The 24,085-nt window shown below is 37.0% G+C and overlaps 1 protein-coding gene across 1 annotated transcript in view; it reads left to right on the top strand.

Annotated features, from left to right (window-relative positions):
- The window catches only part of ZMYND8 (zinc finger MYND-type containing 8), a 48,774-nt gene that overhangs the window by 16,856 nt on the left and 7,833 nt on the right, over positions 1-24,085 (top strand). Inside the window, exons 3-17 of the mRNA XM_058814962.1 lie at positions 3,791-3,939; positions 8,371-8,589; positions 9,445-9,558; positions 10,340-10,432; positions 11,678-11,765; positions 12,224-12,279; positions 12,770-12,847; positions 13,870-13,985; positions 15,009-15,490; positions 15,879-16,019; positions 18,491-18,643; positions 19,748-20,251; positions 21,040-21,411; positions 22,956-23,146; positions 23,687-23,767. Of these exons, the coding sequence (XP_058670945.1) occupies positions 3,791-3,939; positions 8,371-8,589; positions 9,445-9,558; positions 10,340-10,432; positions 11,678-11,765; positions 12,224-12,279; positions 12,770-12,847; positions 13,870-13,985; positions 15,009-15,490; positions 15,879-16,019; positions 18,491-18,643; positions 19,748-20,251; positions 21,040-21,411; positions 22,956-23,146; positions 23,687-23,767 (2,837 nt within the window). The remainder of the gene's footprint in view (positions 1-3,790; positions 3,940-8,370; positions 8,590-9,444; positions 9,559-10,339; positions 10,433-11,677; positions 11,766-12,223; positions 12,280-12,769; positions 12,848-13,869; positions 13,986-15,008; positions 15,491-15,878; positions 16,020-18,490; positions 18,644-19,747; positions 20,252-21,039; positions 21,412-22,955; positions 23,147-23,686; positions 23,768-24,085) is intronic.

Genomic DNA, 24,085 nt, shown 5'->3' with positions numbered 1-24,085 from the left:
ATGGTGCTTGTTTTCAAGAAGAGTTACATTTAAATACCACAGGAAAGGCAAAGAAAACAACATCCTACTGTTACAGGTTTTCTGAGTTGGCACCTGCTTCTATTGAGAAAAGTGAGACTTCTCAGTTGTCAGGGATCCCTGCTATGGAGTGTTTACAGTGCAGCACTATGCCATACACAGAGTATAAAAATATTTGGTTGTGGTCTGTGTTCCATATGCTGCAGCAAGATAAGATCTCTGACATAAATAATACACTTTTGTTTGTTTTTATAATTTTTTTAAAGCTAAACTATAGTAAGTCATTACTGTAGTTATCTGCTTACAAAGTGCATTACCATCACATAACGCTGGACTTACAAAGCAGTCATAAAGTGTGAAATGAAATTGCTTTAGGGTTTAAGTATGCTTTAGTCTGTCCCCTGGGAGCAGTAGTTACTAATCCTTTAGTCACATGATGGCATACAGAAACAAAGATTTAAGCTTCGGGTGAAGCTCAGGTTAGCTCCTTGCTCCCCATTGAATGATTGGTAAGAGCACTCAGGGGTGCTTATTGTCAACCCTGACAACATCACAGACCAATTAATACTAACCTAGTGATGTAAAACCAGGGAACTTTTAATGAGAATTTCAAAAGTTATTTCAGGTGTCTATTTTTTCACTTGAGCTGGAAGCACATTTTTAATTTAAAGTGGTGCTAAGAAAGCAAAATCACACAAAAAAATCAAGAAATAAGCAGACTAAGATTGCTTAGCAAAATTAATATTTTTAGAACAATTGGTTTATCAGTGAGAGGTTTGAATGAGGCTGACATGCTCAGGGTGTGATGAGAGTTCAGTAGGAGCAGGGAGATTGCTCAATCACAAGCCAAGTGGTGACCAGCTGGCATGGTGAGATCCTTCCTAAGGTGAGACCATTCTTGCACATTAAACACTTCTTGAAAAATATTTACTTATCACAGAAGAGATCACAGAAATTCTGGCTGTTCCCTTTTAGAGCAGAAACTTGAATCCACCCTTTAAGCAACTGATATAGTCACCAAATTATTGCCCAGCTTAAATTTGGTCTCTTTTGTTCTTTCCCCCCAGATTTGTTTCACTTTTTTCAAGTAACCCTACACTAGGGAAATGATTCAAAATTCAAGATTAACTTTCTTCCTTACAGGTTGTTTTAACAGGGATCAGTCTCTTGATCTGGCTCACAACTCAGCTACAGGAACTCTGCTCACGAACCAGGAGAGCCAGGGAGGGAGAAACAGCAGTGTGCTAAATAGGGTATTCCCGCTGAAAGAAATTCACACAAAATGCAATTTTTTATCATAATTAGAATTGAAAACTATAGCTCAAACAATTTAAGAAGATGCTACCATTCTTTCATTACTTGAACTGAATTAAATGAGTATTTATGTCATCAGGTCCCTCAGTTTGGTAAATTGGCAGCATACTGTGGTAGTTGAAGCCACTGGCCTATTCCACCAGCACAACTAAATCTGAAAAAATATGCCTGTGCATTGCTGTTTTTCTGTCTATTCCTTAATTTTCAGTTACACTGCCTCAAGAAAACCTCTGTGCATTTGAATAACTTGCCAGCTGAAAAAAAAAAAAAAGGAAGTGTATTTCAGGTCAGTTTTTGTATGTTGCCTATGAGTCACCAGCTGATTTGAAAATCCCCAGTATACTCAGGCCTCTTGAACCGAGGAGGAAAATTACATCACTTTAAGTAGTTTTTGAAACTACTTAACCCAACATACATGTTTGTGTGACCATTTAATAAGATTACTATTGAATCAGCACCTTTTCTGCTGAATTGTAGCTTGGATTTGGCTGTGACTGAATAGTCATTCAGTTCTGGTTTAGCTAATAGCAGTTTAACGCTTTCCTGACCCTGAATCAGTTAGTTTAGGAAAGACTCAACATTTAAAAGTGAAATGGATCACAGGAAGGGTGTAGGAACTTTATGATTTTTATACTTACAGATGAGACTCAATGTGCACTGTCAAAGCTTCTTTGTAAACCTCACAATCTGAGGCTGAAAAGCTGAAAAGAAACTGATGTGCTCCACTCGTGGCAGTTTTGTGCCTGGAAGTAAGAAATAAAGGCAAAGAGCAGAAAACTCTACTGTCCATTTCCCCTCCTGGTTTAAGGTGTGCCTGCATAGGTATAGTCTGGAAATAAATGCCCAAATCTCTTTAGGGAGTTACAGGGTTTATTTGCTGGTGAAAACCTTGGGCTTAGAGACCCCTTTGAGGATATTGTTTGCAAATTATAATAAAGTAACAAAGACTTTATTGTGATGGTGGGAAGATGAGAAAAGACATGGTATGATGCTGTTTTTTTGTGGGTCACTGAATGCAAACAGCTCCCATACTGAAAAAGCTCCATTCTAATGTCATGAAAAAAATAGCATTCAGAGCTTGTTTGGTTTTAGGTTTGATCATTTTGATTTAGTTGTGAGCTTTGGTTTAGCTGACACTGATGCTGCAGTTTCTTCCAGGATAGCTGGGTTAACACATCTCTCTTGGGATATATGAAGATTTCCCAGCCCAAGGAGTTCTTCTGCCACCTTCTGTGCATAATCAGCCAAACTGACAAAGCCTCTGAGTTTGCTGTCAGCAGACTTGTACTGTGTTGGCATTTTTATTGTCCTGATTGCTTAAGGAGGGGAGGAAACAGACATTGGATTTTTCACACGTGTAGGTGACATAGCAGCTCTTTGTATTGTCAAATCAATCTAAATTTTGAGGCTAAATGGAGCAGGAGGCAGATTTGTTTGAATCCAAACACAGCAAGTAACAATAATGGTCTCAGGCACATTGTATTGATTGATTTCAGCCAAGGCATGTCAGCAGATAACTGGTGCTAAATGCTGCCAGTATGTGTAAAAGGGAAGGGTGTGTGGGAAGGGAAAAAAGTCGCAGGTTTTAGTGTCAAAGCTCAAAACATGGCAGGTTTTTGTTTGTTTATTTAAACCAGTTTACTACATTTTGCCAGCATTTTATGGCTTATGTCAACAGAAGAGTTTCTCTGAGAGCTGACAGTAATATATCTGCTGTGCCTACAGAATTAGTGGCAGACACTTCTAGAATTGTTGAAATTCCAGATGTTGTTAGCCTGGTGTAGCTATTCTAGGGTAGTAAAACACAGGATGGGCAAACACTCATACATTTGTTTTCTCTCTTTTAGTTATATGTCCCTCCACCTATATTTTTATGTGTTTTTCATGTTTATTTATAGTTTTCCTAAGTATTATCTTGACACATGTTAACCAAGCTTTTGGTCAATCAGAAGTCATCATATAGCACAATATTTTCCATAGATTTGTTTAGAAAGTAGCCAAAACCACTGCAGTTTTTAATTTTTTCTGTGCAATTAAATATTAGGGGGATGGTTCAGTTGTTTCTCTTGTTTAATTCTGATCCCTGTGGTTCTATGTATAGTTTTGTTTTGTTGCATGAATTAAAGGCTTAGGGAAAAATTAAACTTGTTGACCCAACTCTGATGAAATTTCACTTGTATTTTGTCAGAATCATCACTGTTCTATGACTGTCCTTTGCAGCTGCTTGTGTACTTGTTTCTTTTGAAAAATAGCAGTAAGTTCTTTTTAATTGAGCTGAGCATTTTGTATTCTTTAGGGATTACTGAAATTTTGTTCTGAAGGAATGAAGTTCCAAATACCTTTATTGTAAAAACATGAAATAAAAACCTTTGAAGAGTATGAATGACAAACCATACCATTTTTGGAATATTTTTCATCAGTTTGCAGTCTTTACCCATGTTGTTTGTATCTGTTACAGATCCTGGCTCTGCTGAACGTGCAGCACAAAAAAGGAAATTTCCCAGCCCTCCACATTCCTCCAATGGCCACTCACCTCAAGATGCATCAACAAGTCCTATAAAAAAGAAAAAGAAGCCTGGTCTATTGAACAGTAATAATAAAGAGCAGGTAAGAGGAGCCATGGTTTTATTGTGCTAGAATATGAAATAGAGGATGTAGAGATAGCTGAGCAGAAGCTCAGTCTTCTTCAAGGAAACTCCATTTTTGTACTCCTAAGGGACGGATATTAATTTTTGAATGCAGTGGGGGTAGGAGTTGGTATTATAATTTTGATTTGAATACTTTTTGATTATTGTTTTACATCTGTTGAAAAAAGACTACCTGTGTACTGCTTGGTGATTTCATAAAGGTAATAAGATATATAACTAATAAATGCAATTTGGAACAGAATTATTATGAATAATTATAACAATAACAAAACCAACAATAGCTGTTTTTTTAACTAAAACTATTAACAGGAAATGTTCAGTAGCGTGATAACCTAGATTAAGAAAGGTCTCATAATGTCAGTGAAGTTCCTCATCTGCTTGCAGTCCTTTCCTACTGTCCTTTAGTCAGCTCCACCTTGGAGTTTCCAGGTGGTGAACACTCCTACCAAACTAGTTAAATCAGAGTCACAGTGACTTTTCAGTCTTTATGCTCATAACCTTATTTTTACTGTCTTCTGAATGCTGAATTGATAGCATTTGTTGTCCTTCTTAGAACTTGTCTCCACAAGACTTTAACGATTTCTGATTCATTATATGATGCACATGAAAGAAAAGAATTATATGAATTGTATTGAATAGCAAATGTTGTAAAGCATCTGTATCATCTTAGAGTAGATTACATGAAAGCAGTCTTCAGCCTTACTGAAATTACTTCACACCTGATGTTCTGTGTATTTTTCAAAATGCGTTTTTTGTGTCATGGGGTTTTTTGCCAGTGTTATATAAACACAAGATTAAGTTCTGAGTGTTCAAAGCACTTTCACCTGGCATAAGAGCATCCACATTATCCTGGTACAATAGCATTGGTGAAGAAAGAAAGTGAACTTCCTACTCACTGCAGTTGTCCTGGAACAAAAGCTGTTAATAAATCAGGCCTTAAAACTCAGTATAAATTATATTTTATTTCAGGATAATCAGGAGATGTAACTGTATCATGTGGAGGTGCCCTGGGGTCAGTTTGGCATTTGCTGAGCTTCACTGCAGCCTGGGTTTATTCCATTACATCTTGGACATTTTCTGGGCAGATACTGCCCTCTGACATCTGAGCTTATAACTGTGCAGTGCAGAGATAATTTTGCAAACAGTGGAATTGAATCCTTGGGTATTAATTTCCACCTTTTCTTCCTGAATTTAAAAATATATTTGAAAACACAGTTGCAGTTGTTGAACTTGATAAATTCCCCTTGGTAAATACTTTTCTGTTTTCCAGGTATCTCAGACCTGTGCAGGATAGAATAAAGTTGTGTATCTAATGAAGAAAACCTATCAGACTTGCTTGTTTTGCTGTGCTTATTTCAAGTTAGCAAGAAAATATCATCTGTTTAGTTCTGTTTAGCTTTTACAAGCTGCTTTTCATTTAATGTTGTCTTGCATGTCAGATTTGAAGTGGGCATGCCTGAAGATTGTTGTGTCTAAATAGGTTCAAACTCTGCTCTCTGTGGTAGCAGGAGCTGCTTTTAAAGATTCTTTTACTGCTGAGCAGATGTGAGCTGAGCATGCAGGTTCTAGTTTTGCTCTCAGGGTGAGTTTGAGTATGATGTAGCTGATAGCTGTGGTTCTGATTGACTGATAAATCTGTTTTGAGGTATGACAACCTCCCTGGAAACCTCTAACTTAATATTCTACATTACAAAGTGCTTTATAGTGCTTGAACATTTCAAGATACCATTAATAAAGTTACAGTTGCACAAAACTTTGTATTACATGTTGTGGGTGCAGTCACAGATCTTCAGAATGTTGCCATCAAGTATTTAAAGTTCTAAAAATCAAACAAAGAATTAAGAAATTGTAGAATGTAACTAAGGCGAAAAATCAGGAACTTCTGACATTTAATTGGACAGTTATAATGTAATTAAAGTTGTCAGCTTGTTTTACTACTAGTTTCAATAGTAATTTAAATTGAATATAAATAGTGATCTTTTTCTCTCCAAAACAGCACTGCAGTACTGATGTTTGTTTTCTTCAGTTTCCTTTGTCATTCTACAGGTCTTAATAACTTCAATAATGCCTTTAAAACAAGCTACCACCTAGTTGAACTTGAACTTTAATAACTGTTAAAATTTTACTCTTAAAACATATTACTCTGACTAGGACAAGTGAAAAGGTCCCTTGATGCAGTTGAATCATTCATTTTCAGTCTTTTAGTTTTGTTCTTTGGGTCTCTGTTGAGTCTCTAAACCCTTTTTTGTTTTGGTTCTTAAACTTGGCTTAGGCAAAATAAGATGATAGATGTCTAAATGATAAAAGCATCTTTGAACAGAAACCAAATTCATCTCATTTGCCAGCAAAAATTGACTTCTCTTCAGTTTGGATGTTATGATTTCTGTGGAACTTTCACAGGTTTTATGTTTGTGAAAAGCAGAAACTTTTTTCTCAAAGCAGAACTTTGAATCTTACAAAGTTAGTGTGGATATACTACTTGCATCCACTTCAAAGTCAGAATGTATATTAAATTCCTCTGGTAATTTCCTTTATCTGCAGTGGGGGAAGTGCCCCACAGCTGCCTGTCCATGTGTACAAGACTGAGATGGTCTCACAGCTGTGGTGCACTGAGCTGCAAACAAAACATGTTTCAGCACTGGAAATTACAACTCTCCCTTCCTCACTCTGGTTTCTTTGTTTAAATGCTTGTTGTAGTTTGAAATAGACTGAAATCCTTATTCTCTCCCACTTATTCCACAAGATCTCACAGAACCATCCTTCTGAAACTCTTGTCATGTTGTGTCATTAAATGTGTGTGTATAGAAAGTACAGAAGTAAAACTTTGCCCATTTCTGTGGTGGGAACACAGTGTCTCTGGGCTTTATCATCTGTAGAATAGAAATTGAAAGCCACCAAAACTGGCACAAAATCACATGAAATTTTAGGTGGCACAGTGTTTATGGATAACATCCTTTCTTTGCCTAAAATATTGTATAATGTTAGATAATCTGGGGGTTTTTTTGAGATACAACATCTTCAGGTGGGTTGTGGCTTCTACCTTGAAGATCCCTTACTCCTGCAGATAATTACACCTCCTTTGTAACTTTAGGTGTCTAGAAATACCATGGTTCAAAGTGGGATGCTGGTGCTTTCTGGGGACATTATTTATGTCCCATGTGACTGATTTTGTTCAGGGTGCCTCAAAGTTACAGAACACGTTTTGTTGCCCTGTCCTGTGAATTACATGGGCGTGTGTCAGCTCAAGAGTCTCAGAAGTTGCAGATTTGTAAATGGTGTAGGACACTTGAAAAATGATCTGAGAATAAAACAAAATAGTTCTTCAGACTACAAGTGTTTGGATAATTACAAGTGAAGTCACAAGCAAGTGGTTTTACATTAAACAAAAAAATCACATTAAATGAGCTGTCTAAAAATCTCAAGGCTACTTCCTTCCTCAGCAAACCACCTCTATAATGAATACCAAACAGAATTTGAGTACCCTTGTCATTAATAAATTGAGTTCCCTTGTCATTAATAAATATTTTTTTTTCTTTTTATTAAAAAATAAAAAGAAAATAAATAGTTTTCCCTGCTGGCAGTTCTTCAGAGCTGATATAACAAGCTTTAGGTCACTCTGGACCCATTTAAGCCATCCCAGGCTCTTCACTTCTTGTGTTTTGGCATCAGCTGTGTCATCTTTGAGCTGTCAGGCTCAAGGCAAAGACCAGTTCATGCAAATTACAAAGTTAGTACTGGTTTCTAGTGCAGGCAAACTGGTACAGATGCGAGTCTCAAATTGTGATATGCAATTTAGGTGGTGAATGAAATCTCTCCTGTAGTGGAGATGGCTGCTCAGGATGTGAATTTGCTCCTTTGTCATCCTTCTCTACAGTTTGCCTTATTAATCAAAACCAGCATTGGCTTGCTTCATGGTACAAAGCTACAAATTGCTGCAAACTAGCACAGATTTGCATGGTGTTCAACTTCTTGTTTCAGGACTAACCTCTTCAGTTTTCCCAGGTTTAGCCACCACTAAATATCTCAGTATTTAGCTTGCACGGCCCTGTGAAATTCTGAGTTTAGAGGGCCTAATAGCTTCTATAGCAATACTTCTTTCTTGAAGCTGAAAGTGTTTGCTGGCTCTTGTTGGATTGCATGTCTTGCACTCAATGCCTTCACTTGCCACAAAAAATTTATTTCTGGTCTTGAGTGCAAATTGTCATTCAGCATCTGAATAAGCAGTAAACTTCTTTATGAATGATTTTGTGCAATGACTAAGATACTGTGCTTGCATAAATGTTAATCAAACTCTGTAAATTGCTGTTTGCTTATATATGATGACTATTATGATTTGAAAAAATGCAAATTTGTTTTGAAACCAAACCTGTTTTTCTTGCCTACATTTCAGTCAGAACTAAGACATGGTCCGTTTTACTATATGAAGCAGCCACTCACCACAGACCCTGTTGATGTTGTACCACAGGATGGACGGAATGATTTCTATTGCTGGGTTTGTCATCGGGAAGGCCAAGTCCTCTGCTGTGAACTCTGTCCTCGGGTTTATCATGCTAAGTGTCTGAAACTGACAGCCGAACCAGAGGGGGATTGGTTTTGCCCAGAATGTGAGGTTAGTTTGATATAAGGAGTGGATTTCTTGCTTGGTTTTGAGATTTAAGCAGCTTTTTCTGTGTTCTGAAATGTTTCTGGTTTATTCCTGTTGCCTCTTGGTCAAGGTACCAGAAAAATTTGTGCAGAAGAGGAGGCATCCATGGCTGTGCTTCACCACTTTTTCCCTGTGTGTTACCTGCCTTGTGTTTGCCTTCTTACCACGAGTCTCCAACTTGATTTGTGTCTCCAGCTCTAGAGAAGCACCATTTCAAAGAGTGATCTCTTCATCAGGCACCAGTAATTCTGAAATCATTCTGAAGTTTTCACTAGTTTAACTTGTGCTTCTTATGGGCTGATCATCTTTTAAACAGTGCAGAAAAAAATGCACTATAGGGTCTACATAAACAAGTGGGTATTTTGTTACCGTGGAAGAATTTAATCATTTTTCTCCAGTGATTTCTGGGGAGAGAATACTTGGCATCCAGATATCTGTAATGAAAGCAAATTGGTTTATGGCATGTTTTCCTCTGATCACTTATTTTATTAGAGCCCAGGTGACCTTCTCACTTGCTCGCATTGCTCTGAACCCATATTGTATTTTGGAATTTTATGTATTCACATATTCATTTTGTGTGATCTTGAAGATGCTGGATAATTTTCTGCTCTTTTTCCTTTTTTCTTCTTTTTTGATAACATACACAGGCCAAAACCCAGGTAAAACAGGCATCTGAAGTACTTCTATTACATTATCAGAAATGTTTTGTTTCTCATAGAATAGCTATTATATTTCATTTGATTGGTAGAATGTGTCAGTGGAGAAGTGTTTATCTAGAAATGTTTGCTGACAAAGTGTTTCTTTAATCTGAACTTTTAGAAAATCACAGTTGCAGAATGCATAGAAACACAGAGTAAAGCAATGACAATGCTCACCATCGAACAGCTATCATATCTACTGAAGTTTGCACTACAGAAAATGAAACAGCCAGGGGTAAGGACATTTTTGTTGTTTTCTTCTTTAAATACTTGGATCATGTGTTTGTCATAATGTGGAGTTTGCTTCCTTTAGTGGATGATGAATGTTTAGTTTATCAGATTGTTTGTGGCAGCTTCTGTTCTATGTGCCACCTGTCTAGCACAGACAGATTAGTTTAGGTTGTACAGACTGTTCTGGAGTGCATTTAAACTGTACTTTTGTGATGTAACCTCTGGATGTATTTTCAGTAGGTGTAATGAAAGTACAGTGTGGTTTTCCAGTGGAAGGTGGTGATTTCTCACTCTCTGAAAGTGGACAATGCTGTATCAGACATAAAAGGGGAATGTGGAGGCATGATCTCTTCCCAATATATTTATATAGACAGCCCTAGGCACTGACACTTGCATTATTGATTATATGTGTTGAAAATGTAGCTTCTATGTGTTATTAGCAAGTGTTCTTACCACAGAAGTTGGTTGTATCACATACTTTTAAAATGCTGAGGAAATTCCTTCAGTGTGTCTAAAACATGTGCCATTGTTTGTTGTGAATCACAACAGTACCTTTTACAAATCCCTCAGTTTTTGTGATTTTTGCAATTCATCATGTCCAGCATATGAAAAATCAGCTAAATGAGACCCTTTAGTTCCTGTTGTTCTACTATTAATTTATTACCTCACAACATTTTATAATTACTTTTGAAGAATTTTGTCTGATAGCACAGAAAATGAGTGTTGTGTCATTGATGAAACTGTTCAGTATTAGTAACCAGTGTGGTTATTTTTCCCCCTAACAGACAGAGCCATTTCAAAAGCCAGTTTCACTGGATCAACACCCAGATTATGCAGAATATATCTTTCATCCAATGGACCTTTGTACATTAGAGAAGGTTTGTATGAAGCTAGCTGAGGAAGGTCCTTGAGTTTGATTGCTATCTGTAACATTTTTAAAATGTTTGATGGCAGGAGGAGAGAGGTTGTTTGAAATTATTTTGATGGATGTGGTGGTTTCTTGGTTATTAAGAAAATGAGTTAATTTACAGCTTAAAACCAATCATATGTTAACTGAACTTCTCTGCTTTGTCTGAGCCAGTAACAAATGGTCAGGAAAAAATAGTGTGAATAAGACAAGCTTACACTGCTGATTTCCTTCTATTAAATTCATCTGATTCCATGAATGATCTCCAGAAGGGACTTCTTAAAGCAGGATTTTAATTTGATCATTATGTTGTATTATGGTTCATTTGATCATTATGGATCACTGGTTCATTAATTAGGGACCATTTGATGTATATCCAGGGGTCATTCCTGACTCATTTTACTGATCATTCAACAAATACTGTAATCTCCACTGCACCTGAGGTGTAGAAGAAAAAACAAACTGTCAAGAGGTGGATAATGGAACTTTCATTCTCAGTTCAATAGTAATTTGAAAGTACATATAATGAAGAAATTCTCAATTGCTTAATGAAGAGTGAAGCATTGCAGAGCTTTGTTCTGTCAAGACCTGGTGAAGAGACAACTTTTCATTCTCTGTGTCCTTACAAAGGAGGCTGATGCCTTTATGGTAAAAAAACCATGGGACTAATTTTATTTAATCAAATTGCTTTACCGACTAGGTAGACTCTAATATCAAACATAATGTACTGTGACCAGTATTTTTTCTGGGTCTTGATGTGGAGTGATAATACATCAGTAGAAGAAACCAAAGACTTTTCTGCAGAAACATTAGGAAACATGTTTTTTTGGAAATGTTTCAGATGTTGATCTAAATAATTCACTATTTAGGTTTAATTTTGACAGTTCATATGTTTTCAGGGCAGTCAAAAGGCACCTTGAATTTGAGAGATTCTTAAGCATTTAGAATCATAATTCTGCAGTAAACAAATATAATGGAATCACAGACTGGTTTGGGTTGGAAGAATCTTTAAGCTCATCTCCTTCCAGTCCCATGCTGTGGACAAGGACAGCTTCCACAGGACCAGGTTGCTCAGAGCTCTGTCCAGCCTGGCCTTGAACACCTCCAGGGGTCAGTTTTATTTATTGTATGACTGATAGAACACAGCACTCAGGAAGAAGCTGTCACTTTTTACTGATTTCTGTTTCCTGATACATTTTTAATTTCTTGTTTCCAGAATGTTAAAAAGAAAATGTACGGTTGCACTGAAGCATTTTTGGCTGATGCCAAATGGATTTTGCACAACTGCATTATTTACAATGGGGGTAGGTGTTAATGTGTACTTACATCCTCAGATATGAAACTTTGACGTAGTTAAAATCATGGAGCAATTTGTGGACTTCTACACTGAAAGTGCCTTCCTGTTAATAACCATAGTGCCTAAAAGCAAAAATTTTTTTTAGTAAGTGGAATAAATAAAACTATAGGGCCAGATACAACCTGTCCTGTCACTTACTCATTCCACCTTAGAGAAAACATTTCTAATGAGGTAGAATCATGCAATGGTTTAGGTCTTAAATGATCTGATCCAATCTGCCTCATCTAGTTCCAACCCTTGAATTACTTTAATGTTTTGCATCATACAGCACTTAATTGAGACAATTGAGAAGATCAGACAGCAAATCCCTCATTGAAAGAGTGTGTCAGTGGTGGGAAGGATTGATTTTATCATAGTTCTGCTGTAACAATTTTCTTGGTTTAAAGCATTTTATTGTTTCCTCAGGAAATCACAAATTGACACAAACAGCAAAAGTCATCATCAAGATCTGTGAGCATGAGGTATGAGTGCCCCAATTAAATTAATTGCTCTGTGTGTTTAGTGTCCCATGTCATGTATTTGTGAGTGACTGACTTAATACATATTTTCCAAGATGTGTATTACAGATTTATAATTTTTGTAGGTTTCCTTACATTGAGGTATGCATATAGCCTATATTCTATATAGCTATATTCTATAGCCTATATAGCTATATTCTATAGCCTACAGAATGGCATTTGGGCAAAAGAATTGCTTATATGTCTTCCACAAGGATATTCACTATTTATAATTAAGCCTTGTGGGGAGGGAAGAAGAGAAAGTGGATTTATAGATTCTGCTCAAAGGCATCTATCCTGTTAATAAATATTTGGAGCTGGAAAAAGAGACCAACATCTTCTGATGCATAGATGTTCTCTTACTGTAACAATATGATTTTCCTCTGAATAAATGCAAATGACCATCCTTTGGATACTGTTTAATCTCTCCAATAACTTAGCTTTTTCTTTCCAGATGAATGAAATTGAAGTATGTCCGGAATGTTATTTAGCTGCTTGCCAAAAACGCGAGAATTGGTTTTGTGAGCCTTGTGTAAGTTGAGAATTATGGTAGTCTAGCTACTACATTAAATTAGCAGTTCTCATTTGACTGTTATCCACTCTTTGTTTTAAACCTGTGGTGGTTCCTTAGTCAAGGAAAGCTGCTGTAGTTTGTTTACCAAGCAGCTTGTGCTGGCATATCATCCTTGTGGAGTCAGACTGTCTCAAATTACTTAGCTGTAAGATTGCAGGTTTTCACAAAAGGACCGATCCAGTCAGGAATAATTGTAAAGACTGTCAGCAACCAGTTCACAAGTTCTTTGTCCTCAAATATAAGGTAACTGCCTTTTGCCAGCAGTGCCTATGTGTGGTACCCTCAGTGCTTGGAGGATATCTGAAATGTGAACATGTTTTTCTGCAGATGTGCATCAGTTGAGACTTGCTTTTTCTTTCATGATCTATTGATAGGTTTTCTGTTTCCTGTTTAATATTGAATAAAATTTGGGAAGACACCTTAAGAATCTCAAGTAGAACTGTGTAATCCATCAAGTTCTTTCTTGGACTGTCCTGGTTTCAGCTGGAATAAGTGTTCCTTTTCTTCTTAGCAGCTGGAACAGTGCTGTATTTTTATTTAGTATGAAAATAATGTTGATGACACACTGATGTTTTGGTTGTTGCTAAGTAGTGCTTACCCTAAGTCAAGGACTTTTTAGTGTCTTATGATCTGCCAAGACACAAGCCTTAGTAAAAATTACAGCATTTCAAAGATTGGCTATAGCCTAACTTACGTTGTGCTATATATTTGGAGGGGAAAAATAAAAAATAAATTAGTAAAGAAGTGCAATTACTAGTGGTTTAGTTAAGGATGTGTAAAGCTTAGCAAGTGTTTTTAATATAATTTTATCATTTTGTCCTCTTAGGGTTTATTTTGTTTATATTAAAATGGAATTTTGTATATGGCAAATGCCTTAAATCTAAGTAATCCATACAATTAAAAAAAAGTCATGTTTATTAGCAGATTTGAAGCTAGTACTGCTTACATTTTCTTACTGTGTATTTTGCCTCTTCCTCTAGAGCAATCCCCACCCTTTGGTCTGGGCTAAACTCAAAGGCTTTCCATTCTGGCCTGCTAAAGCACTGAGGGATAAAGATGGGCAAGTTGATGCCCGTTTCTTTGGCCAACATGACAGGTGGGAGTTGAGCAAAAGGATGTCTTTGGCTGTAGTTAAGAAATTTATGTTGAAATTTTGTGTGCTTGCAAGTTTTTGGATCCTGTCTTTAGAAACTTGACTCTAACAAAAACTGTAATACTGTAGCAAACACAGTTTTAGTTCCTTACATGATTGTAAGATAAATCCATAATCTGATGAGTGTGCAGCTTAATTCCTGTGTCTGGTGTTGTGCTGGGGAGAACTGCAGTTCTTAAAGGTGGAAGGAACCAATGAAGGCATTTATGTTGTCTAAACATTATGGGAATAAGTACACACCTGTAGCTTTAAAAATACAGAAATATAACCTGTGTTGAAAATGCCAGTTTTGCTCTGAAGGGAGTTCTCTGTAATTGTGAATCCTCTGCTTAGATGGACACAGCCATAATGTATAGAGGTTGATTTGTCATGAATTAGAAATATAAATCTGTAATAATGTGTAAAAAACTCAAATATACAAGGCCATGGAATAATTAAGTCAAAGTTCCTGTTGGTTTAGGGTCTTGGGAGGCAATTTCAGGGTCTGCTTCATTTCATGATAAATAAAATCTCTCCAGTACTTGCTGATGGAACTTTTCCTGGCACTGAGGAATTTGGCCAACCTGGCCTGGGGTATAAAATATTTCTAAGAAGGTACTTGTGAAGTATTCATTTCCTTACCTACTTTTTACATTTTTGTGCTATGACAGATAGACTGTTTAGCAATGGCTGTATTGCAGATACATAGACTGTTCCAATTAGGAATATTTTGTTATTTGGCCAGTGTTAAGTCTACTGGGTAAAGTAAAATAAGCCACTGATAATCCAAGGCATGCAACTTGCTTACTTACAAAACTAAGCACTGAAATATTAAAAGAATGTAATTATGGTTCTTTAAAATTGTCTAGCTACTAATATCTTTATGAATAGGCAAAAATAAATTAGTATTTGCATAAAAGCTGGCAATGTCAATTCACAGTATGAAATGTAGTTATATTATCTTTTATTTTTCTGTTTTATATATAGGGCCTGGGTTCCAATAAATAATTGCTACCTCATGTCTAAAGAAATTCCTTTTTCTGTGAAAAAGACTAAAAGCATCTTCAATAGTGCAATGCAAGAAATGGAGGTTTATGTTGATAACATTCGTAGAAAATTTGGAGTATTTAATTATGCACCTTTCCGGACACCATATACTCCCAACAATCAATACCAAATGTTGTTAGACCCTGCAAACCCAGCTGCTGGAACTGCAAAGACAGACAAACAAGAGAAAATCAAACTAAATTTTGATATGACAGCATCACCCAAGATCCTGATGAGCAAGTCCATGCTGGGCAGTAGCACAGGTCGCAGGATTTCACTGACAGATATGCCACGGTCACCAATGAGTACAAACTCCTCAGTTCACACTGGCTCTGATGTTGAACAGGATGCAGAGAAAAAAGCAACTTCCAGTCATTTTAGTGCCAGTGAAGAATCCATGGACTTCATTGAGAAAAATACAGGTAAAAAAGAAAAGAGGTACAGAGCTTTGGAAATGGACTAGTTTTATTCCATGTACTTTTTAATGATAGGCTGTGTTATGACTATCATTAAAAGATAGTCTATGACTATCATGGACTATGCTATGACTATGGCTGTTTATGAAGAAATTTTAAAAAAAGAGATGCATTTAACTTTCACTATCACAGACAAGAAAGAACTGTTCTTTCTGTCACATTGAGGAGGGATGAATAATCTTGAAAAGGGACTAAACCCGTTCAATTTAAATAGAAGAAATAGTTGTAACTATTAAAGTGAATGCAGAGTGGAAATAAATAAAAAAAATATATAATTTTCATGAGTAGATGTTCTGGTTTTAAATCTATCTTTATTAATTTTCTACTTTTTCAGCTTCTCCAGCACCAACAAGAACAGGTCAATCAGGGAGCTTGTCAGGCAGCCCCAAACCTTTCTCTCCTCAAGCATCAACGCCAATTTCTGCTAAGCAAGAAAGAACTTCCACGCCAGGAAGCATTCTGAATCTTAACCTTGGTTAGTTCTGATGTTTGAAAACCTAATATTCTTACAGCTGAAAAAATTATGGTGGTGTCAGTGCAGCATAATATAAACAAATGTGCTTGTATGTGACTTTAAATGGGCAAAGGTCTTTAAATGAGGCACACATGTAATTATTGTTTTATCAGATTTACTGGGTTTTTTATCTTGTAGAAGAAAGTTTCCATTATTGTTTCTTGTTGATGAAAGGAAGTAGTTAAAGGATAATTTTTTTCTCAGCTGAACTGTAAAAATGAATGTGTCTAAACAGTAGGTAAGTTTCTAAAGGTTGCAATTACATGAACATTGCTGCTCTTCACCACTCAGTCTCTCTCAAGTGAATTGCTGGCAAGGTTTTCTCGTGATCTTTAGGATTTAGGATTTACTAGGGCTTCTCTCTTGCTGCCTTCACATCACCTCCTCACTGACCATCCCTCTCTAGGGAGATAGATGGATGAAAGGAATTAGCAGAATTCTTGAAGTCTTGAAACTCCCTAGAAGTAAATTCTGGGATTGTGGAATTTTGAAAGATGGAGTAGGTAAGTACTAAGTTGGTGAAACAGCTCTGCAAACCAAACATGTAAATCAGTTTCCTCAGTCATGCTTTGTTCCTGTGAGCGTTCTGATTCAGTTCTGGTTTTTACCTCCATGTCATATTACACAGAGACCCAGGATTTTGCCCTCCTGGTGTTAGCCAGGTACTTCAGGAAGGGTTAAGTTCAAATAATGAATTCATGTCTTCAGTGCCTTACAGGTATTCTGATTCTGGATACAAGCTCACAAGTCTATTTTTCAGTGGGTCATATGCGTGGACATAATTGTAGAATTAATTTATTCTGCTGCACTGCAGCTGTTTGTCACCTCACCTGAGGTGACAATGCATTTGGAAAAACATTAAAAAAACCATAGTGCTGCAGTTTTTTGAGCCACAGATGGGAGGCATCAGGTGGAACACTTTGAATAAATAGCTTAGATTGGAAAATCTGATGTTATGGTCCATGAGTAATACCATAAAAGAAGTGCTTGTACACTCTCAAGTAGAATATCTGGGTTTTTTTCAGGTTTAGGGGAATTTCCTTTATTATACTTTTTGGTGATGAGAGTGAACAACCCTTCTTGATTTAATAGTGTCAGCTGTGCAAGGCATGTGTTCTTCTGTGGATATTAGAATTTTTCCAATATAACTCATAGTACTTCATTGTCATATGTGATGTGAACAGAGTTTTTCTCTACAAAAACAAAAGTGAGAGTCCAGAAAACAAAGACACTTTGTATCTTCAGAAGAGTGCTAGGAGGATTCTGTGGTCTGTAGTTGAGCAAAAAGGAAGGAAAAATAACAGAAATGAACCATCTGTTGCTACTGGCACACTTGCTAATTGACATATACTGAAAAATGTGTTATTCTAACTTGAATTTACTAATTTATCCAGTGAAATAATATACTTTTTTATGTATTCTCATGATCTAAGTTTTGTATTTTAAATGATGACTATAAAGATTTTATGTGTCTTATAATATTCTAAAGATTTTATTTCTATTTAATTTTCTCTGTGAAGGTAGTAGTAAATAACAGCAGTAGTTTAGTAGAAGTGCTGTCAGACAGCTTTACAAACCTGGATGGGGATTTCTTGATAAATTCACATTGGTGGAGAAAATGACCCCATAATTGATACATGTGTTTTGTGTGTGAAGAGGGGAAGAATCCATTTTTTGTAGTAAAGTCATTTTAGAGTTACTATTTACCCCGCAATTAGAAAAAAATTGCAGTATGTTGGAGATTGTCTGCATTGCTCTTTGGTGAAATGTGTTTTCTCAGGGTTTCTGTGGTCGAGATGACCTTGAGGTGTTAGAAAGTCTCTTTTTCCTAGCCCTGAGATTGAAGAAGGAGTCAGGATTCTTCAGCTGTGGTTTTCAAGGTTGTTTATTCTCTGTTATCTAGAACATTCTTTTCCTGACCTGCTGAGGTCTGTCTGTGGCACTCTGACCGCCCCAGAGGTGGTGTTATCTTTTTATACTAAAAACTATGTGTACATTATTTACAAGAATTTTCCAATACCTATTACCTATGTTAGACAGTGTGTTTCTACTCTAAACCGTCACCCAGAAGATGGAGGCTAGGAAGGAGAAAGAAGGACAAGGCACACCCAGATCCCTCTATCTTGGCTTCTGAACCCCATTCTAAAAACCCAAAATTTTACTTTTTCACCCTGTGACAAACTAACTATCATTCTACTTAAACTCTTATGGCTTGAGAGTTGACCATATAAAGTTGGTCATTTTTTCCATGGGTTAAAATCAAAGGCACAGGTGTCTTTGGCTTCGTGCCAAGGTCTCTGAGCCCTCTGCCAGGGATTTGAGCCATCCAGGGCAGCCAGAGGGATGTCCTGGGTTCTGACAGTGTTTTATCTGGATAGCTGTTTTGGTACTTTGTGTAAAATCTTTATTCTGAGCTGTGTTTGTTGTTGCAGATCGCAGCAAGGCCGAGATGGATCTGAAGGAGCTGAGTGAGTCGGTGCAGCAGCAGAGCACCCCCGTGCAGCTCATCTCCCCCAAGCGCCAGATCCGCAGCAGGTTCCAGCTCAACCTGGACAAGACCATCGAGAGCTGTAAGGCACAGCTGGGTGAGTGTCCCTCCAGAACTGCAGCCACATTTCTCCTCACAGAGAAAAGCAAGGCACAGTTCTTCCCAAAAATATTTCTGGGTTTCACATTCTTTGAATATCAGACAAAGGAAAAACAATTCTTATCTCATTTGCTGTGCCTGTGTTTGTGCAAAAGTAGAATGCAACATGGAGATTGTTTACCCAAAGTGATGGTGTTTTGTTTCCTTGGCCTATCGGGGCCAAGTGTTTGTGTGTGTTGGGTCTATGTGCAGAGTTGAGTGCTTAGCAGGTTCAGTTTTAGATTATAGAATAATATAGTATAATAAAGTAATTAATTAGCCTTCTGATATCAATGGAGCCCTCCTCATCATTCCTCCTTCACTGGGGCCTGCAACCAATCAGCTTGGGGCCTGCAACCAATCAGCTTGGGGCCTGCAACCAATCAGCTTGGGGCCTGCAATAAAGAACACTCAAATTGGAGGTCAAGCAAGTTTTTGGATAGTAAAACCATAAATACTTTATGTTTTAAAACAAGAGTAGAGAAAATTCAAGCTCTTTGAGGCGAGTAGAATGCACTGAACTAGTTTGTTTTAAAACACAATGAAACCTGATACTTCAAATTTTCCTTTCATCTTTTAACCGGTTTTGGTACCATTCTGATGTAGATAGTATGAGAGGATTATAGTCTTATCTGCTTTGCATGTTGAAAAATTGGAGAATTCTGCCTAAATTCTGTCAGTTGCACAAAGTACAATGAATGTAAGTAACTAATTATAATCAGGTGAATAGTGTTGCTGATTTTTAAGGTGACTTCTTGTGGATAAAATAATTCACTTTTGTATTTGCCAGCATTGGGCCCTGAATTGAACAATAGACCTTGCAGGTAGTGGGAAAAAGCAGTGAAAGGAGGGCCATTGAATGAAATAAAAATATTAATTGGAGTATGTAGAAGTTCATTTTTATACATTATGGTGCTGGGATAGGGCACTAAGCTTTGTAGCTTAAGGACTGATAGTTAAGGTAATGGTATGTGTACACTTTGTTCCAGTATATAGAGTATTTTCTTGGTAATGTCAGTCAGTCTGATGTCAGCATGGAATGTACTTTCCTTCCCACAATTAGGAATAAATGAAATATCTGAAGCTGTTTATACTGCAGTAGAACACAGTGACTCTGAAGATTCAGAAAAATCTGATACCAGTGACAGTGAATATAGCGATGAGGATCAGAAATCAAAGAATGATCAAGAGGATGGGGAGGACAAGGAAGGTGCAAGAAGTGACAAAGAATCATTGAGCTTGAAAAAAAAACCTAAGCCTCCAGCACAGAATGAAGACAAGGAGGAACTTAAAAGCACAAGTCCAGAAGTGGAGAAAACAGAAGAACCGGTCAAGGAAAAGGCTGTTTCAGACACTGAAAAAGAATTTTCTGAAAAGGGAAAGAGTTTACAGCATCCTGCAAAAGAAAAGCTGAAAGGGAAAGATGAAACAGACTCTCCAACTGTGCATCTAGGACTGGACTCTGATTCTGAGAGTGAACTTGTCATCGATCTAGGAGATGATCATTGTGCTCGTGAGGGAAGGAAAAACAAGAAAGAATCTAAAGAATCTTCTCCTAAACAAGATGGTAGGATGAAATGATTTCCTTTTGTTTACCCTCTGCTCTGTTCTTACCAAAGGTAGAATTGCCACCTTTATTTTTGCATTAAGATAAAAATTGTTTTGATACAGATATTTTTAGGAGTGATTGTTCATCCTTTGTGACTATGAAAAACGTTTTCAGTGCCCATTGTCGTTTCTGATTTAAACACAGTTTTACTGTTTCCTTTCAGCAGAATGGAGCTATGAATATCCATAATTTTTGCTGGGCAGGAACCAGCACTTGGCCTTGTTGAACCTGATAAAGTTGTCCCAACCCCTTGATTCACTCTGTCAAGATCTTTGCAGAGCTTTCCTGCCCTTGAGCAGATCAACACTCCTGCCCAGTGTGGTGTCATCTGAATTTGGTTGTCAATGTCAGTTCACTGTTGTTTAGAAAGTTTATAGTTTCTTCAGTTACTGCTCAGACATTAATTCTTTGGAATGGTTTTTCTCCTGAAAGAAATTGAGATGACAGGTGAAAGTGGTAAGGCAGAAACACCCTAACAAGTGCTAACCTCTCACATATCTTTTGAATGAGGTCAGGCTCGTTTTTCTTGGTTTTGTACTTCTTGTTTTGCTTAGCCACTGATGCATCTGAATTGCCACCAGTTTCCACTAGACTGAAATGACTTTACTTGTAAAATATTGATACTTTTGAGGAAAACAATTCAAAGCGGATTGGAAGGTATATATAGCAGTTCCAAAAACTAGATGGAAAATTACAAATCAGATGTGTTGGTGAAAAGCAGCCATAACATTTTATGTTTTGTTTAGTTTTAGGTAAAACTCCACCTTCCTCCAGTGCAAGCACCCAGCCTCTACCAGAAACTCCAGTGCTCACCCGCTCTGCATCACAGACCCCCCCAGCTGGTGTGACAGCAACCACCAGTGCTGCTTCTACTGTCAGTGCTCCCTCTGCTGCCACAGGGAGCCCTGTGAAAAAGCAGAGGCCTCTGCTGCCCAAGGAAACCGCCCCTGCTGTGCAGAGGGTGGTGTGGAATTCTTCAAATAAATTCCAGACTTCTTCTCAGAAGTGGCACATGCAGAAGGTACAGAGGCAGCAGCAGCAGCAGAGCCAGCAGTCTCAGTCACAGCAGCCTCAGTCCTCTCAGGGGACAAGATACCAGACAAGACAAGCAGTTAAAGGTACACACTTTTCTGACTCAAATGTGCCTGTGGTGCCATAATTCCCCAGTAGTGATCCATGTGCTCCAGGGGTGCCCAGCCAAGAGTTCTGTGTAAACAAAATCTCAAAGTGTGCTTCTACTCTGATAAGTGTATTAACTCACTATACTTGCTCTTTCTGCTGTGTATTTAGAGTCATGTCTTCTTATTTAATGACAAAGAAATTGTGTGTCTGTGTAAATATTTTTGCTTTTCATAGCCATAACAGATTTGGAAGAGTGAACTGAATAATTTTCTGGATGATATGCTAAAACCATTAAATATTCCACTTGCATGTTTACCAATGTCACCTCAGTATCTGCAAATTGCTTCCAGTTTTGTCTGACAGGTCTGAAGGATTTTTCAGAGTATAATTTGACAACAATGAAATTACCCAGGCTCCAGGATTTGTCTTTGAAATCCCTGTTGTTTAACAAGACTTTGATGCTAGTTTACTGAGCAAACAGCCCTGGCATTTTAGAATGTTTTCACAACTGTTTTCTCACCATCCCTTTGCTGGAGCCTTCACCAGTAGCTGGCACGGGGTGACACAAGCCTGTGCTGCTGATGCTTCACTTAACAGCAACTTTATGTAAATCAGCTTCATTTGTCATTTCAAGTTAATAAACTGAAATGTTTACTGCTGTGCCTGATGAGGAGACATTCTCCACTCTGCTGATGCCACTGGCACACAGGTGATGTAGAGGAGAGAGGTTTGGGTGATGGTTGACACACAGACATTTACAGAGGCTCCTTTCTCTGGTCCCAAACTGCTTTTGTTTCTGTCATTTAAGCAGTGTTGAGGAAGTGGCATCTTTCTGCTTGTAGGCTGCACAAATTGATACAGAAATATGCAGTGAGGAAAAATAAATGTGGAAATTGGAGAAATTAAACTTTTACTAGAATCATGCTTTAATACATACCATAATGTTATGGGCTGAACTTTGTGTTCAGCCCATGAGTTTGTTTTCTCAATATTGTTTACTGTTGAGTACATCATGGCAATGTTCCATCTTAAATATTTTAGTTTGGAAATCTATCATGTGAAAACTATAAAATCTGTAGATTTCTTATATACTGAATTGGCATAAAGAAAAATATAGCACATAAAGATGAATAAATTGTTTATTTCAGTAATTCCACTACTGAGGAAATTGGCATTAAGGACATCTTTTATAACATGAATCAGTAAAAATAGCTTGAAAAATTTTATTCTTAAAAAAATACTACTTTAAAAATACTCCAGCAGATAAGTTATTAGAACTGAGGGAGATTTCTGCACTGCCTGGTCTAAAATGATAAGTTTCAAAGTTATATTTACTTCATAACCTCTAAGCCTTACAATTATGTACAAGTTCAGTGGCTGAGCACTGTGTAATTAATCATTAGATGGCACTATTGTGTAAATAATACAAATCTGAAATGGTTACATGCACACAGTTTAGTTAGATATTGAAGGTAGAAGTTTGCCTGTTGTTTTCATAATTCCTTGTGTGATTGATCCCCTCAATGTTCTCTTTTCTTAGCTGTGCAGCAAAAAGAGATCACCCAGAGCACTTCCACATCCACTATAACCTTGGTCACAAGCACTCAGCCTATTTCCATGGTTACCAGCTCTGGATCTGCAAGCACACTTTCTTCTTCACTCAGCACAGACTTGCCAATTGCAACAGCTTCAGCTGATGTGGCTGCAGATATTGCTAAATACACCAGCAAAGTAAGTTCTGCAGGAAGGTTTGAATGAAGTTGTACCTTTCTTTTAAAGTTGTACCTGTTTTTTAAAACACCCTGTAGTTTCATCAGGTGGGATAAATGTGTGTTCACACATTAAAGAGATGCTAAATTGTTAAAGAGAAGGATTGGTCTCATCACAGTGACAGTGAGGGAAGGGACAGGAGCTTTCCATACTCTTTTAGATACTTAGATTAAAAAAATCAATGAATACTATATATTTTTTTCATTGAGTTCCTTCCCCAAATTCATGGTTATATATTTTTTTGTTTATAAATGATATCAATAGTAATATCTTTGAAAAGTAGAAGGCCAAGCAGTTCACCTGTTCAGGACACTTAAAAATCAGAGTCCTGATCAAAATTGTGCTCTACCTTCCAAATAAGTAGAACCAAGTAAATAGCATATATTTAGAGAGAGAGAAGGGTAGCAATATAGATTCCCAGTAGAGGGATTGAATGAAAATCAAAGTGGGAATCTATTAAAAATATATATCAAAGAATTTTTTTTTCTTTTTGTCTTTCAGATGATGGATGCCATCAAAGGAACAATGACTGAAATATATAATGATCTTTCAAAAAATACTACTGGAAGTACAATAGCTGAGGTTAGTGTAAGATTTAAAAAACCTATTTTGAGTTTGGAAAATGCAAATTAGTATTTTTATATCTATAAATGTGCCACATAACTGTATCTACGAAGTATTGTATATGGAGATTGTCAAGAGATAAGTAATTTCTGTGCTGTTTTAGAAGTAATGATTAGAATGGTGGAAAAAAACACTGAAAAAATACCAGGTGGGCTCTGTAAGATAAGCATTAAGCCATCAAGCCCAGGTTCTTCCATCTTCTGTCAAGAATTTGCCACCTTTTTTAAAATTGGAAATGAAGTTGGTTTTTTTGAAAATAAATTTTTTGTAAACTAT

The sequence above is a fragment of the Ammospiza caudacuta genome, chromosome 15 (assembly GCF_027887145.1).
Source record: "Ammospiza caudacuta isolate bAmmCau1 chromosome 15, bAmmCau1.pri, whole genome shotgun sequence".
In the NCBI taxonomy this organism is placed as follows: domain Eukaryota; kingdom Metazoa; phylum Chordata; class Aves; order Passeriformes; family Passerellidae; genus Ammospiza; species Ammospiza caudacuta.
The sequence above is the reverse complement of the archived record's forward strand: the minus strand, read 5'-3'. Positions and strand labels throughout refer to the sequence as shown.